The 15,274-nt window shown below is 40.4% G+C and overlaps 1 protein-coding gene across 5 annotated transcripts in view; it reads right to left on the bottom strand.

Moving 5' to 3' along the window:
• Positions 1 to 15,274, bottom strand: part of Lsamp (limbic system associated membrane protein) — a 2,056,906-nt gene that overhangs the window by 41,557 nt on the left and 2,000,075 nt on the right. For all 5 annotated transcript variants that reach the window (XM_051191489.1, XM_051191490.1, XM_051191492.1 and 2 more), the window contains one exon: positions 1,486 to 1,620. In XM_051191489.1, the coding sequence (XP_051047446.1) occupies positions 1,486 to 1,620 (135 nt within the window). The remainder of the gene's footprint in view (positions 1 to 1,485; positions 1,621 to 15,274) is intronic.

The raw sequence follows: 15,274 nt of genomic DNA, 5'->3' as shown, positions 1-15,274 counted from the left end.
CCTCCCCCTCCTCTCCTTCCTTGGTAAGTTTGGGTTTTAGAATTAAACATACCTGAGGCTGAACCCCTTTCCTTCCATTTGCTTTTTGTGTTGCTTTGGGTTGGGTGATTTCCTGAACTCAGGCTTCAGTTTCTTTTTTGTTATTTTGAGATAGAGTTTCTCTGTGTCCTTGGCTTTCCTGGAAAAGCCAACTCAATCTGTAGACCAGACTAGCCTCAGACTCATAGAGATTCACCTGCCTCTGCCTTCTGAGTGCTGGAATTAAAGGCGTGTACCACCACAGCTTGGTCTCAGGCTTTGGCTTCTTAACCTAAATTGGAGTTGGTTATATTTACTTTGTCATGGTTGTTTGAAGAATAGAGAGCATTTGTACTGACTCTGGCACATAGTTGACAGCATGAAAGACATAACACTAAAAATATGATTCACTGTGGCCTAAAATACACTTTCCAAAGTAGGATAAAGTATTTGTGCATGCCTGTGTGCATGAATGCATTGCATCACTGTGTGTGTAGCAGGTGTTTTGTGTGCATAGATGGATATAAGTGTGAAAAGGGTATGAGTATGGTGATATAGATACACATATACAACTTAAACACACACAAAGAGAAATGAGAGGTACACATAGATAGATAGATAGATAGATAGATATGGATACAGAGAGAAAGGAAGACATGTAGGTCATTTCTCTGTCTTGTCATTAGCCACAATTAAGTTGTGTAGAAACTTGAATTTAAATGCTGTAAAAGGACACTCCTAATTGAGTAAGATAAACAAATTTTCTATTCCTTTGCTGGGTGACACACATCTTATAGATCCCCTCTTATTCCCTTCTTCCACTTTGAACTACATCTAAGGAGCCTTTCATCTGACAAGTTCAAAGTATGCCCACTTACCTATGCATCTTAGTGAAATCTTCATTTCTAATGCCCAGGCTTTAGGAGAAATAGATAACCAAAATGAACTTATCAGGCATCCCTATTAGCCGTCAGAGACACACAGTATATGACCAAATGAGCTTGAATTTGTTCCCAAGACCAATTAGTTAAATAGCAGAGGATAAAATATAATCTTGAGGCTATTCTCTTCTGACAAAGAATGCATTAAGATAAAACTTCCAGCTAAAGTAGGTAGGGATTGTTGCTTTCCCCAAAGTAATATGACCTTGGTGTCTACAGACACTACAACATCAACTGCCAGAAATTTGAGTGGTGTCTGATCATGTTTCCTTAATTTCAGAGTCTGAATAAAAGACAGAAGCTATTGTGAAATGTGTCAGCAGTTATATCTAGAATCCAAAGAGTTGATTTATCAAATTCAAAGGCCAAGTCTTGCCCTTGGAAGTGTCCAGTGTATAAATGTGCATCTCTGACCATAAGAACATAAGATTGAAAGGGTAGGAGCTGTTGATAATGGAATCTGTAGAGCTCCCTGGAAGTAGATGTGTGCTCTGGATCTGGAACACCTGCCGCTGTTTGTACTTACAGTTCACAGTGACCTTGACTTGCTTGACATCCGCTGAGGAGACCTCATTGGCAGCCTTGCACTCGTATTTGCCTGACTGCTCCCTAGTGATGCCTAGGATCTCCAGATATTCTTCTTCTCCTTCAAATTCTCTTCCTGAAAAAGCAGACAATTGAACGATTTTTTTTGATAAATCTAAAACATGCTGCAGATTGCTTCTCTCAATCCTCTTTTCATAAAAGCAATAAATCAGCACAGCTTTTCATTAATTTGACAACATGCTTTGTTCTTGGTCAAATTTTACAGCCATAGACCCCAAGATAAAGTTTCTTCTGAACATAATAAGTGGGAAGTGTTCTGAGGAGAAACAGGTAGAGGACCCGAGAAATGGGAGCTGGGAGAGAATGAAGCCAAACAAGGTCATGATGCCAGGTTAAATTCCCACAAATAATGCTGACTCTGTCCTTTGGGGACTCTGAGGATCATACAGTTCCCATTTCAATATTGTCCTGATAAAAAAAGACAATTGTCCACAGTGCTCAAACCTTCATAACTGTAAGTCATTGATCAAGTGTTTGCAACAAGGTTGGGGTAGGAGACAGCATGATGCGCCAGAGATATGCATGAAACATTGTGGTCATCCTTACACTACTAGTTATGCTCTTATACCAAAGTAACTATTAGAAAGAGAATGACTTGCTTGTGACAAACTCTAGTCTTCTGATTATGTGGATCTTGTTTTCCACAAAGATCATGTGCTGGGACTGGGAAGATGGTTCAGTAGTAAAGATAGGGCTTCCATAAGCATCAAGTTCAATTACTGCATATCAATCAGCTCACATCACCTATCATTCCAGTTCCCAGGAACTCAATATCCTCCATTGGCTTCAATAGGCACTTACACATATGTTGCAGGTGTGTGCACACATGTATACCCCCCCCACACACACACACAGAGAGAGAGAGAGAGAGAGAGAGAGAGAGAGAGAGAGAGAATAAATCTACATCTTTAAAACTAAACCCTGTGCAAATCCATGCCTTGAAGCTATATGGTCTATTTTATATGACTATCCAGGCTTTCAAGCCATGGGTAGATGCATGATAGTATATAGCTGATGGTGTGTTTGGTGATAGACCATGTTACCATGTCTGGACATAGGGGACTGCATACCCATGGGATTAATAGGTGGAATTAGAGATGGGGAGGTTACATTTTGGAACAATTCACAAATTTGGATGTTTTCTTTCTATATAGAATAATTAGACATGATTTTTTTGAACTATCAAATGGAAACTGAGTAAATGAACTTTTTCTTCTGAATAGATTGAAAGAAGAAAAAATAGGGGGTCATTAAAGGGGAAAGAGAATGTGGACAATGAGGGTGGGCAACTGAAAGAACTTAACTAGAGCACAGACAGGCTGGTCTGTGGACTCTAACTTTAATTAAATTCTATGTCTCTCACCTGGTCCAGTTCACAACTCCATCACCCATTGACTTAGCACAGAGCAGCTGGGAAAGTTGTTAAAACAGTCCTGCCCCAATGATGCAATCTTGCTCCTCGTCATGCTACACTAAATGGTACCAATTAATGGCTCGGCTCAAATGCCACAAGCTGTTCCTTTCCTAAAAATCCCCTAATGGCCAAATCAACATAACATCCAGCCAGCATGGACATGAATTCATTGTTTTGATATGTTAACCAAGCTTCAAGCCTGCTAACTAGACTCCCAGCAGAACACAGGACCTCTTTGGTAACATTCACTCATACAACTGTCTGGAACACTAGAAGCTTCAAATTCCTGCCAACCGCCAAGCTGTAAGAAAACTAATACAAACAGGGAATAGACAGTAATATAAGATTATTTGGTTTGGACTTAGTGTACACTGGATAGCACATGTTTGTACTGAAAGCACAGTGCCATTGCTCTAAGAAATGTCTTGGGATATTATTTCTAAATGGCTAATTTCTGCCTATGTGTTCTCTCCCCATCTTCAAGCATGTAGTCAGGCAGGGGTTTATACTCCACATGTAGAATATCAAGTAAGTAGAATGTGTGAGGGGTCACTTGATTGGGTCTAAAGGTAATTACAGAGTATAATAAGAAGTGCTAAAGTGACTACAAGAGTTCTCAGAATTTTCCCTCAGCCCTCTTCCACACTCACAGACTTTGTTCCTAAGTGAGTGTGGAATCTTCAATAGGAGAACGAGAACTGGTCCAGGCTTGAGGATGGCTGAAACACTGCATTCATTTCAATTCCCACCACATGTCAATAAATAGCAGGAGGGTACATGGATCTCTTTCTCACAGTTTATTTTCTTAAAGAAATGTGCCTTTTGTGGGAGAAAGATACTTTTGGCCTTATTCACTCAGGCTTTGCTGGTTTGGCAAGAGGGAACCTCTGAGGGTAAATCTTCAAAGAATGAAAGAAAATAAAGCCATATTTACTGGATTTGGGGATTCTCATACACCAACGCACATGTTAATTAGTCTATTTCTTTTCTGAAAAGTAGCCAATAAAGCAGATCCTAACCAGATAAACTCTCAGACTCTGCAGAAGAACTTTCCCAGTATTACCTGAAAAGGAAGGGGGATTTTCCTTCCATAATGATTTCCTTTATCCTCTCAGAACAGCCTCTTCTATGCTAACAGTACCTCTAGTTCCAGAACATAACACCCGGATAGATTGTCATTAGAGTGAGATGTTTTTGTAGGATAAAATACATGAGTTTTCCCTCATTCAAGCAGCCTGATAATTATCTGCAATATTGGATAAGACCTCTGTATGCATCTTGTCGTTTTCCCTCTCCTTCCTCCTAGATCCCCTAGTTGAAACTCGGATATTTCTGGCATCCTTGCTATTTTATTCTGCTTAAGCCCACAAAAGGGTTACCTGTAAGGCACTATATCTATGACTTCATTCAAGTATTTCTCATTAGTTTAGAGTAATAGGACAGAAAGCACAGGTCTTCTGTTGCTAGAAACCCAAAGTTCCAGATTATAAGCCTCTTAGGATGTTTCTTATTCATAGCATCCCCCTGAACTTGTCTGAAGTTTCCATAGATTATGAAGTTGGTAAATGAGATAGCTTGACACAGGTTTAATATTTGGCCCTTCCCCAATTTGAATGTTGAAATGGTAATCTACAGCGTGATGCAATTTAGAAGTACAGTTTTGAAGAGATGATAAGAGCATGAGAATAGATGCCACATAAGGATACAGCAGCAAATAGCTTTCTATGAACAAGTAAATGAGCCCTCACCAGACAATGTATATGTAGGCACTCAGATCTTGGACTCCCCAACCTGCACAACTATGAGAAACAAGCTCCTGCTGCTTGTAAGCCATCTATAGTTTTTCATTATAGCTGCCCTGATGGGATGGCTCACAGATGAAGAGAATTAAGCAAGAGAAGCAGGTACTAGAGATAGTTACAACACCTCAAATAGCTTAAGAGAATGGAGCCAAGTGTGGGAGCCATCATAAAAATCCATTCCTTTTTAATGATCCTAATAGAGTACCATTTTGCTTGTGTGTAGAGTAAAGGCTGCTGTTAAAGGCTGGACAGGGGCATTGCTTGTTATATCCTGAGGATGTTAATGCTATGGGGAGTCATTGCTTCAGCAACCAGCTGAAGCCCTGCAGACACAGGCCTGACAAGATGCTTTTCCTTTTGTCTCAGCAACTGCAATTCTTTGTTTTAAAACATGCAACAAACCACATGAATTGTGAACCAGGAAATGCTAAAGTGCAACTCACAGTCTCCTGTGCTTTTTCTTTTACTTGACCTGTGTCTCTCCATGGAGACATGGGTTCTCTCAGTCACATTCTCTAGCTGCTAGCCACTGAAGGATTCTAGCACCATTCCCTGTCCTTTCAAAAACTTCTTGGGCAGAAAATGACCCATGAACTGCCATTTAGGTTGTCTGGAGAACTTGCCCAATAACTACAATTTAGATCTTTCCCTCATTCCAATCTGTTACTGTCTGCCCTGTATAAACTTTGCTTAAAATGCCAATTTCAACATTTTTGCATTTTAAACATCTCAACACTTCGCTCACTCTGATGGGTGTTGTGTTTATTCTGGTGTTTGGTTTCAATTACCCTTTGGTTAGTGTACTTTTGAGTCTTCTGGCAGTAATTCAGCTACAGGCCAAATAATTCTGTCTTCTTCAGTGTCCCTACCTTTCACACTCTTGCATCCAATTATCATGTTCCCCTTTAGTCTCTGCTTATTCAAGTTGTGCATTATTAGTCCTTTAATATATCTTCATGAGTCAGAGAGGAGCCCAGAGCTAATGGCAAGAGAAAAAGCATTCTCTTTGGTGTTTCCCAGTCTGGGGGCAAAACAGCTAGAAATAATACCTATTAGAGTATACCAGATGTGGTGCTGAGGACAAGATCTGCTTTAGTAAATTGAGTTTACAAGGTCAACTAGTCCTTGTAAGGAAGCAGTAACTAAATACCTTTTTGGAGCTACTCTTTCTTTTTCCTCATTCTTTCTTCCTTCTTCCTCTTCCTTCCTTCCCTATTTTCTCATTCTTTATCCTCCCCCCCCACATACAGAGACACAGAGACAGAGACAGAGAGATACACAAACACAGAGACACAGAAAGACAGGGGTTTGGAAGAGTTATTAAATCGAATCCTAATATGAAAATACAGTAGCCTTCTAATATTTACTCAGTAAACACAGTAAGATATTTTTAATTTATTCCTAGGATATTACAACTTTTCTTTCATTTGACACAAAACTGTACATGTTAAAGGTCTTCTATCATATTGCTCATTAAAAGATTAGTTATTCCTTTTGCTTTATTTGAGGTTCAAGAAGCACATTTCATGGAGCAATGCAGAATTCAGAGGCCTCTTGTCTGTTTAGAAATAGATGAACCATTTCTATCTGTGCTCCAAGAAGAGTTTTAAAGCAACTCAGAGGATCAATGTTTCTTTAAGGGGAAGATGTGTTGGAAATGGCTTTCCCTTTACTCATCAAAATTTTAATACTTACATGTAAGTGGCTGTAAACACATTATCTATAAATACAAACACACAGTATTTAATGAAAGGCAAGGAACTTAAGTTTATTTTGCAGGGTATATGTGTGTTGTATGAGTCTGTGTTTGGAGATGAGAGTAAAGACAGAAAAGGCCAGCTATAAACTTATATATACACACAAAAGGAAATAAATATCACAAATCAATGATGCCATTTGAAGTTTTCTGAGTGAACTTTAAATGCTGTAACAAGTATCTGGTCAAGTATCTGTCCTTACAGTTCCTTTTGTGATACACACACACACACACACACACACACACACACACACACACACACACACAATTACCCTTTGGTTAGTGTACTTTTGAGTCTTCTGGCAGTAATTCAGTTACAGGCCAAATAATTCTGTCTTCTTCAGTGTCCCTACCTTTCACACTCTTGCATCCAATTATCATGTTCCCCTTTAGTCTCTGCTTATTCAAGTTGTGCATTATTAATCCTTTAATATGTCTTCATGAGTCAGAGAGGAGCCCAGAGCTAATGGCAAGAGAAAAAGCATTCTCTTTGGTGTTCCCCAGTGTGGGGGCAAAGCAGCTATACATATACATATGTATATGTATACGTGTGTGTGTGTGTGTGTGTGTGTGTGTGTGTGTGTATCTGAGGACATGCTTATATATTTCTGCTTTTGTTCCTTTCCTACATTTCTACTCAAAAGTGTTAAGAAAAGGAACTGGGAAAGAACACAATAAATCAACAGGATGCCTGCACTGAGGTTTTGCTTATTCTCCAGTGTTTTTCTCTCTGGGTCCTTTGAAGTTTTTGTTTCTTAGCTTCATATTCCATCTGAAAGACCTGTTGGTATTTGACAGTGTTGCTATCCTAAGGTGGAAACCACTTATCTTCTATACTTTTCAACTTGGAATGGTGAGTGATTGAAGGAAGCAGCAATCATAAGCGAACAAGGAACAGGGTGGTGCATTGAAGGAAATGAAGAGAAACCAGTAACCATGTGAAAGGGATACATTCAAGATGATCTGAGGAAGTGTTAAACAAACGAGGCTCTCCGGAGAGGTATTTGACCATTAAGATGTTTGAACTTCGTGGACTAGAACTAATGATCCTTATTTGAATAGCAAAACACAACAGTGGAATATGCAAACTGGCTTCATGCCTTCTGCATCTCCCTAGAGTGTAGTCAGAAACTAGTGACAAGTATAAAGCCAGGAGACAGGAACAACTGGCTTTGGCTCAGTGAATGAATGTGGGCCAAATAAGAACACCCCAGCATTTTTCCCCAGCATCCAACGATCAAATTCATTCCTATTTGTGCTTTTGCTGTCACACACTATATATCAGCTAGCTGACATTGTTTAAGCTCAGCATCCCAGTTGAGGCCACTATCTACACATCATTTCCAGTCCTGGGTCTTGAAATTCTTTCCTGTATGTACACTAGTATATTACATTGGTACTTGGTATTAGAATAAAATCAAGGACATCTATATTTAGCTCTTTATGGAATTTTTGTTGAGAATTGCTCTGGTTATATCATATACTCCATGTTGTGCATTATACTCTGTAGGAATAGCTGATATTGCCTAATGTACCTGTCAGGGGGTTACAAAATATTGGAACTCATTGAAACTTCACAAAATATTGCCAATTTGAGAGATTAGAGGCAGGGATTTAAGTCAATGAGGTTCAGAAGAGCTCACACAAAGACTGCACAGGTAGCATGAGAAGTTACTAGCAAAGAGGGAGCTAGAAAGCCCCAAGCTGAGGCTGAAACTGGCAGGAGTCACTGGCACAGTTACAGAGCATTCTAGAGAGACAGAAGGTGCCTTGCACCTCATTATAACAACGAAATGTACACCCCTAGATGGAGACCTAATATGCTGTTGAGTTCTGAGGATGTAGGTTAGTGGTAGAGCAATTCTCTGGCATGTTTAAGGCTTTGGATTCAATTTCCAGCACAGTCAAAAAGAAAAAAGAAATATTGATATCCTGGGGCTGGAGAGATGTATCAGTGGCTAAGAGCTTTTGTTGGTTTTGTAGAGTTTAGTTACTAGCATCTATGCTGGACAGGTCGCAACCACCTGTTACTCCAGCTTCAAGTAATCCAATACCTTCGTGGGCACCTGCATCCATGTGTGAGTTCAAGCATGCACACATGTGTGCAAGAACACATACATGGAACTTCAAAATAAATTAAATAGTTAATAAAAGACACTAATGAGGCATAGGAGGCATGAAACTGTATGTAGAAATACATATAACATTCAGCATATGCAAGAAAACCCAGACTGATAGCTGGGAATCCATCATGGGACTGACTCAGACCCTGTGAACATGGGTCTCAGTCAGAAGGCCTGGACAGTCTAAGGGTCCTTGGAGAGTGGAACCAGGAACCTCATGCATAAAAGAACGTTGGGAGCACATCCCTCTTGGAGGGATACTCCTTTAGCCTAGAGGCAGGAGGGAAGGCCTAGTTCCTACTCCAAAGGACTTGACAGATTTAGATGACCCCTCCTGGAAAGCATAACCCTACAAGTGGGGTGGGGGAATGGGAGGGGAGGGTGTCGGGGGGCATGAGAGAGTGGGAAAAAGGGAAAGAGGGAGTGGGAACTGGGATTGATATGTAAAATAAAAATAAAAAATAAAAAATTGTTTAAAATAAAAAAAAGAAACAGAGCTATGAAAATTACACCCCAAAGTATGTATCCAGAGCTCTGGGCAGTGGGCACTGTAGAACTGTAAATCTCTTCTTCTGCTCCGGTCAGGTTTCTCCTTTGGAAGTATATTTTTTCCCTAATAATTTGCTATTCTCCATATTTCTCTGTGTAATTCTTTATTTTGGAACTCCCCCAAAGGCGCTCAATGAACCCAGACATCAGAATGGTTGTCGAATGAGATACTACTTAATACTTGCTTGTGAATGAGCTGCTAATTCATTGAGCAGTAATATTCACGTTGTCTTATATCAAGTCATGGTATCCTTAACATCACTTTTGGATGTGGAACGTGGGTTTATAGTAGTATAGGAAGTCGCACAAGTTTATAGTGTAAGAAAGAGCTGATGTTTAACTAGGTCTGTGGGGTTCTGAGGCTTATGATCAGAATTAAGCACAACATTCTTTTATCGTTTTTTACATTGCTGAGGGAAGATAGAGTTTGCTTAGTTCATGGCTTCCTAAAAATCTTGTGAATTACGTACTCTAGTGTATAAAATAGGAAGGCAAGTTCAGGAAACTGGGTATATAGCAAAGCAGTGAAGTTCTGCTACAGACACACAGGGAAACACACAACCCTCATCTGTCCACTTCGCTTAACCTCTTTACTGAGAGAACCAAACAAAGCAATATGTGTGAAAAATGGCATTTGAAAATTTGGCCTGGCTCATCTATTTTTAGAAGTTCCCCCATTAGTATGAGGAACCACTGGTAGTTGAAAATGCCAGCACTGAGAAAAGGAGCCCTGGAAGCCTCAAGCGATGGATTTACCATTGGCAAGGAGTTTCCAGGGCAAATGAGCTTTCTGGGAGCCAAGAGAAAGATGCCAGAGCCAGCTGGGAAATCACAAAGGAAGTGGCCGGAAATGGAGATCCTTGCTTTAGAGAAAGGGGGACCTGGATTAGCCAACACTCAAGGAGGGAGGGACAGCATGAATTTGGATTTGCTTCATTGTAGAATCCACCTGGTAATTTAATCCTTCCACACCATCCCCTCCTCTCTTCTCCTCTCCCCTCTCCTCTTGTTTCCTTTTATTTTATTCCAGAGAAACAAGGCTTAAATATATAGAATCTCATTAAAACTACATTTATCTGAAGTCCTTTACATAGCAACATAATTTTCTCTTTCTGTGTATGTGTAAGTTTGTTTAATACATGTGTGAGTGTGAGTATATGTATGCACACATGCACATTTGTGCTCAGGGAAGTCAGAGATTGACATCAGGCATCTTCTCCAATCACTCTACACTTTATATGTTGAGACAAGGTCTCTAATTTGAACCTAGAACTTGCTCATTTGTCTACCTAGCCAGATCTAGGGATTCCCTATGACCCTCTGAACGCTAGGATTACAAGCTGGCTACCAGGCCCACTTGGCATTGGTGTGGGTCGTAGGGAACCCAAACTCCAGTCCTCGTACTTGTGGGTCACCTCCACAGCTCCCTAACCTCATTTATTTTTGTTGTTTGCTTCTTGGCACTGTGGTAGACCCTGCTGTGATTTCTATGAAAATAGAGGACAATTTCTTCAAAGACATCAAATAAGTCCCTGTAATCATTATTGACTTGATAGTGAGAATAATGCCAAGGTAAAATCTGGATCCAAAGATAGAAAGTGGAAATCTCACCCACAAAGACAGAAAATAAGAATTTGGACCACGTGCTTCAATCCTAATATGCTGAGGTATTTACTGTAGCTCGCTCGCTTGGGCTTTTTTTTTTTTTTTTTTTTTTTCAAATATGAAGACATGTATTCTAACTACTTGATGTTTGTTGGAAGCTGACTTAGGGTTTCTATTGCTGTGAAAAGACACAATGACCATAGCAACTCTCATAAGGAAAACATTGGGTGGTGGCTTACAATTGCAGAGGTTTACTACATTATCATCATGGTGGGAAGCATGGCCACATTCTATCAGGCAGATATGGTACCAGAGAAGGAGCTGAGAGTTCTATGTCTGGATCTTCAAGCATCAGGAAGTGAATGCCATACTGGGCATGGCTTCAGCCTCTGAGACCTCAAAGCCCACTCTATAGTGACACACCTCCTTGAACAAGGCCACACCTCCTAATAGACCCACTCCCTATGGACTTATGGGGGGCATTTTCATTCAAAACACCACAGAAGCAAGGAAGTTGAAGAACAAGTTACTGGGGAAAAGTATTTCTATTTTTGTTTCCACAGAAAATGAAAAGATGTGGATTCCTTCCAGACTAATGTGGTTTGATCACACCAGACCGCCTGAAACAGAGTACAAGCTGATCCTACATTCCAAACAGCTGGACAAAACAGCCCTACAGACTACAGCTAGGATATCTGAATCTTCTTCGAATCCCCCAAGACAGCGCCCCTTACCAGCAGGAAGTAGTTTGGAAAGAACGACGCCCAAATTCCCAAATATTGTGTATAAATGTTTGTTTTCATTTAATTGGACTTTGTTATATAAAATTAAATAAAAAATACTCTATATGCATAAAAAAAAAAAAACACCACAGAAGCTAATAGGTTTCTGGGTGCAAACACACTTGGCATCTTTGGGAAACAAAGCAAGGATGCTTATTGTGGATTTGGATGTTTTATGGCATTGATGTGGTTAGTATTGATAGGTATCAGGCCTTCTTGGGACATCCTGTGGAGTGGAGTATCTTCCACCAGCGCTTGAAAGCCTGAGGTTTCTGTGAGGTTCTGGATAAATGTGGATTTAAATCCTTAGTTTATATACCATGGCAATGGAAATTAGTGGAAATTGAGATGCATAGCACCTGTCTGAATATGGTTTGTATATGGTTTGAGTAAGCCCCTCAAGGATTCACATGCTAAAAAACTTAGTTTCCAGGGTGTAGACATTAGGTGTTGGAACCTGTAAGAGATATGGTTTAGCACTGTCCCTGAAAGAGATTTCTTCCAGGATCCTGGTTAGGTTTTTAAGAAATACTGTTGTAAGAGAACAAGCTTAGCTCCCTCTCTGTTATCCCATGATCTCCTTTTCGTACCTGTTTGCCCATGATGCTATATACTATGGCCTGATATAATCAGGGAGGTTTTTATAAGAGGCATTGAAGGATGTTTGGATTTTGTTCTTCAAAACAGTGGAAAATAGGACTAATACAAACTCTGTATCATATAGCAATTTTGCCATCTTATCTCAGTTTCATCATTAAGAATGCAGGAAAGAAGAAGCAAATAGTTAATACTGAATAAAAAGGAAAAAATAGAAGAGTCCTTTAGGAATATAATAGAAGTAAGAATTCCTGCAGATGCTGATTGTGTGCAAGATTACTTTGTAATAGGGGGGGTGAGGCAAAGATTTGAATTGCTGGACAGAGGCAGCAACAACCAAGATCTTTTACCATTGTCATCAAAACTGCAGGGGTAATACTCGACCTGTTATTAGCGATTCTGCCACGACTGAGGATTAAATATCAAGAGAGATGAGAGCAGCAGTTGCTGTTTTCAAGAGTCACATAAATCAATTGGCATTTTGTAAGTGAGTGTGTTAAACCCAGCAGGGCAGCTGCACTGTGAAAACACAGCTAGGTAGAGTCCCTATGCTGCCTAAGAAGCTTTTGAAATGTAATTAAAGCAAAGCAAAACATGGCCACCCTCTCTGGCCCCTCCATTCTTTCTTTACAGGTCCAGATGCTGAAAATTTAGGGTTCACCCTAAATCCCAGTTCCTTTTCTGGGATAGGCTCGTTGCTGAATGAGGTATTTGATTCAATTTCGAGAACTGTTCTTTCTTAATGTCAATACATAGGCAATGATAAGTGGGGATGAAGGTGGGGAGTAGAACAGAAAGGAAAACGTCTAAGCATGGACTAAGAGATGCTTTTGTTGTATTTCCAGTTAACATAAAGTGGGTGACCTTTGGCAAGGGGTCACTATAACACTACTGAGGAGCCTGACAATTAGTGTTTTCATTTCATATCAACATGTTTAAGATGGGGATTGCCTTAGCTAGCAACATTCATTTTGGGTTGCAGGCCTCTGCTTACCAACACCCTTCAATCTCTTCCTGGGATTTTTAACCTTTCTGTGCAGCAGGTGAATCACAGTTAGGGAGAAGCCTCGGGAGCATACCTCTAAGCCAAGTGGGAGAAAAGAGGAGAGCTCCTGCCTGCTCTTAAAAGCAGTTGATCACTCAGGCTGGTCCAAGGCACTAAGGAAGGCTTTGAGGCCATTGGGCCAAAGCCTAATAGGAAAACAGCAGCGATTTGTCTCCACTGCTATTTATGTTTCAAGTGCTGGACAGGCTGTCAGTGCAAGTAGGGTCTCTAAATTTACCACCTTTCAGATTACTGCTGCAGTTCCTAGCTTGACAAGTCACTTCATTTAAAAAGCATAGAGTGGGGATATTTCGTCTCCTTCTTTTTAAATAAAAACAAAGAGAGAAAAAAGGCCACTGGAGGTTTCAATGGTTGAAAGGGAGGAAGTGCACAAGACATTCTCAGCCTGACACATAGATATTGGAAGAAGGTGGCTGTCTTTACAAGCTTCTCTCTAATTAAATTGGCAAGCGAGGAAGGAGTCAAAGTTGTCGGTTCCACTCATCTGTGGGCTGAGTGATGTTTTACTGAAAGAGAGGGATAGTGTGGGAATCTGTTGGATTTCATACTTAAACGTCATCCTAAACAATGGGCTACAAACCAGAGACAAACTATACCCACTGTTTTGACACTTCACTCTACCTGTAATTTCTTTTCTGAGGCCTTGAAATTCTGAGAAAAATAACTATAAAGAGAAGGAAGAAATTAACTAATGAGTAAATGGGATAGAGATGGGCTATCTTGGAATATTGAATAAGCGTTAACAATTTGAAATAGAATTCTTAGATAGTTAAATGTGGATTTGAAAATTGTGGATGGGATATCAGCCCAGCTTCCTAGCATGAACAGTCATCAATACATGTCTACTGTTACTATGCACCTACCAATCACTGAATCTCATGGACCTATTATTCTCATCTGGATAGATGCCATCAAAAAGCTCAGGAAGGTTCCACCTTCATTTCACATAGAAGTAAAGGACTTGACTAGCATGGTAGCTCTCACCTGAATGGCTGATGCAGGAGGATCACCACAGATTTGACCCAGCTACACACAGTGACCTGGATAGTTTGGGTTAAAAAGTGATACCTATCTCAAAAATAGAAGATCAGAGCAATAGAAAACAAAGGCTAAGTTTCTAAAAGGAAGAGAGGAAGAAAGAGATTCTGAGATGTTTCAATTTTTGGCATAAAGGAAGAGAAATTAATAGGCAAATAACACAGCAAACCCAATGACAGGGGAATAGTAGCAAAAAAACTAAAAATCCAGTATTGATTGAAACAAGAACCCCAGAATTATATGAAACAAAACCAGCTTCCAATTCCCCAGTTAAGTGGACAGGAAGAGGCTTCAATGTGTGCCCTATAGATGTACATGTTCTTTCTGTTACCTCAATCACTGTCCAGCCATAGGTATGAAGGAACCACAGCTACAACCCATATCTACCCAGCTCCAGTCAGTGAGAACTGAGTTTGACTGACCCTGAGTAGCTTTTTCTCCACTCTTAAGGGATCTGTATCTTGAAGGTGACAGTCCTTGTATGCACACTCACAAGGATTTCCCTACCTATTCTTCACTCCATCACACTATTTTGCAAAGTTCTTGCTACTGGTTGGCAAGATTCATTAGTTTCACCAGCAAGGGCTGTAACATGCACCTCACCCATCATCTTTTGTCAGGGTCACTATCACCTTCTATCTCTCTGAGTCTTGTATTTCTATCAGCAATTAGTAGCTGAATGACCTTAGGCAGAAATCTCTGAGCCTGCCATTATGATGCCCCTTTCAACCCGAATTTTGGAGGAAAAGTTTCCTTAATGATCCAAATGGTGTTAGCTTTCAGGCACGCCTTGACCCAGCCCCTCCGCACATGGCAAGCAGTGCCCTGGCTCTATGCAGGTGCAGCAGGTCCCTTTAAGAGACAGGCTCTGCCTACTCCTGCTCCACTCCCCTCTTCCCCCACATCTGGGCTCCACTGCCCCCTCATTCTTTGCCCCACCCCTTTTCTTACCTTTCCCCACTCGATTCCCTGCCTCC

The sequence above is a fragment of the Phodopus roborovskii genome, unplaced genomic scaffold (assembly GCF_943737965.1).
Source record: "Phodopus roborovskii unplaced genomic scaffold, PHOROB, whole genome shotgun sequence".
Classification (NCBI taxonomy): domain Eukaryota; kingdom Metazoa; phylum Chordata; class Mammalia; order Rodentia; family Cricetidae; genus Phodopus; species Phodopus roborovskii.
This window is presented reverse-complemented; position numbering and strand designations above follow the sequence as displayed.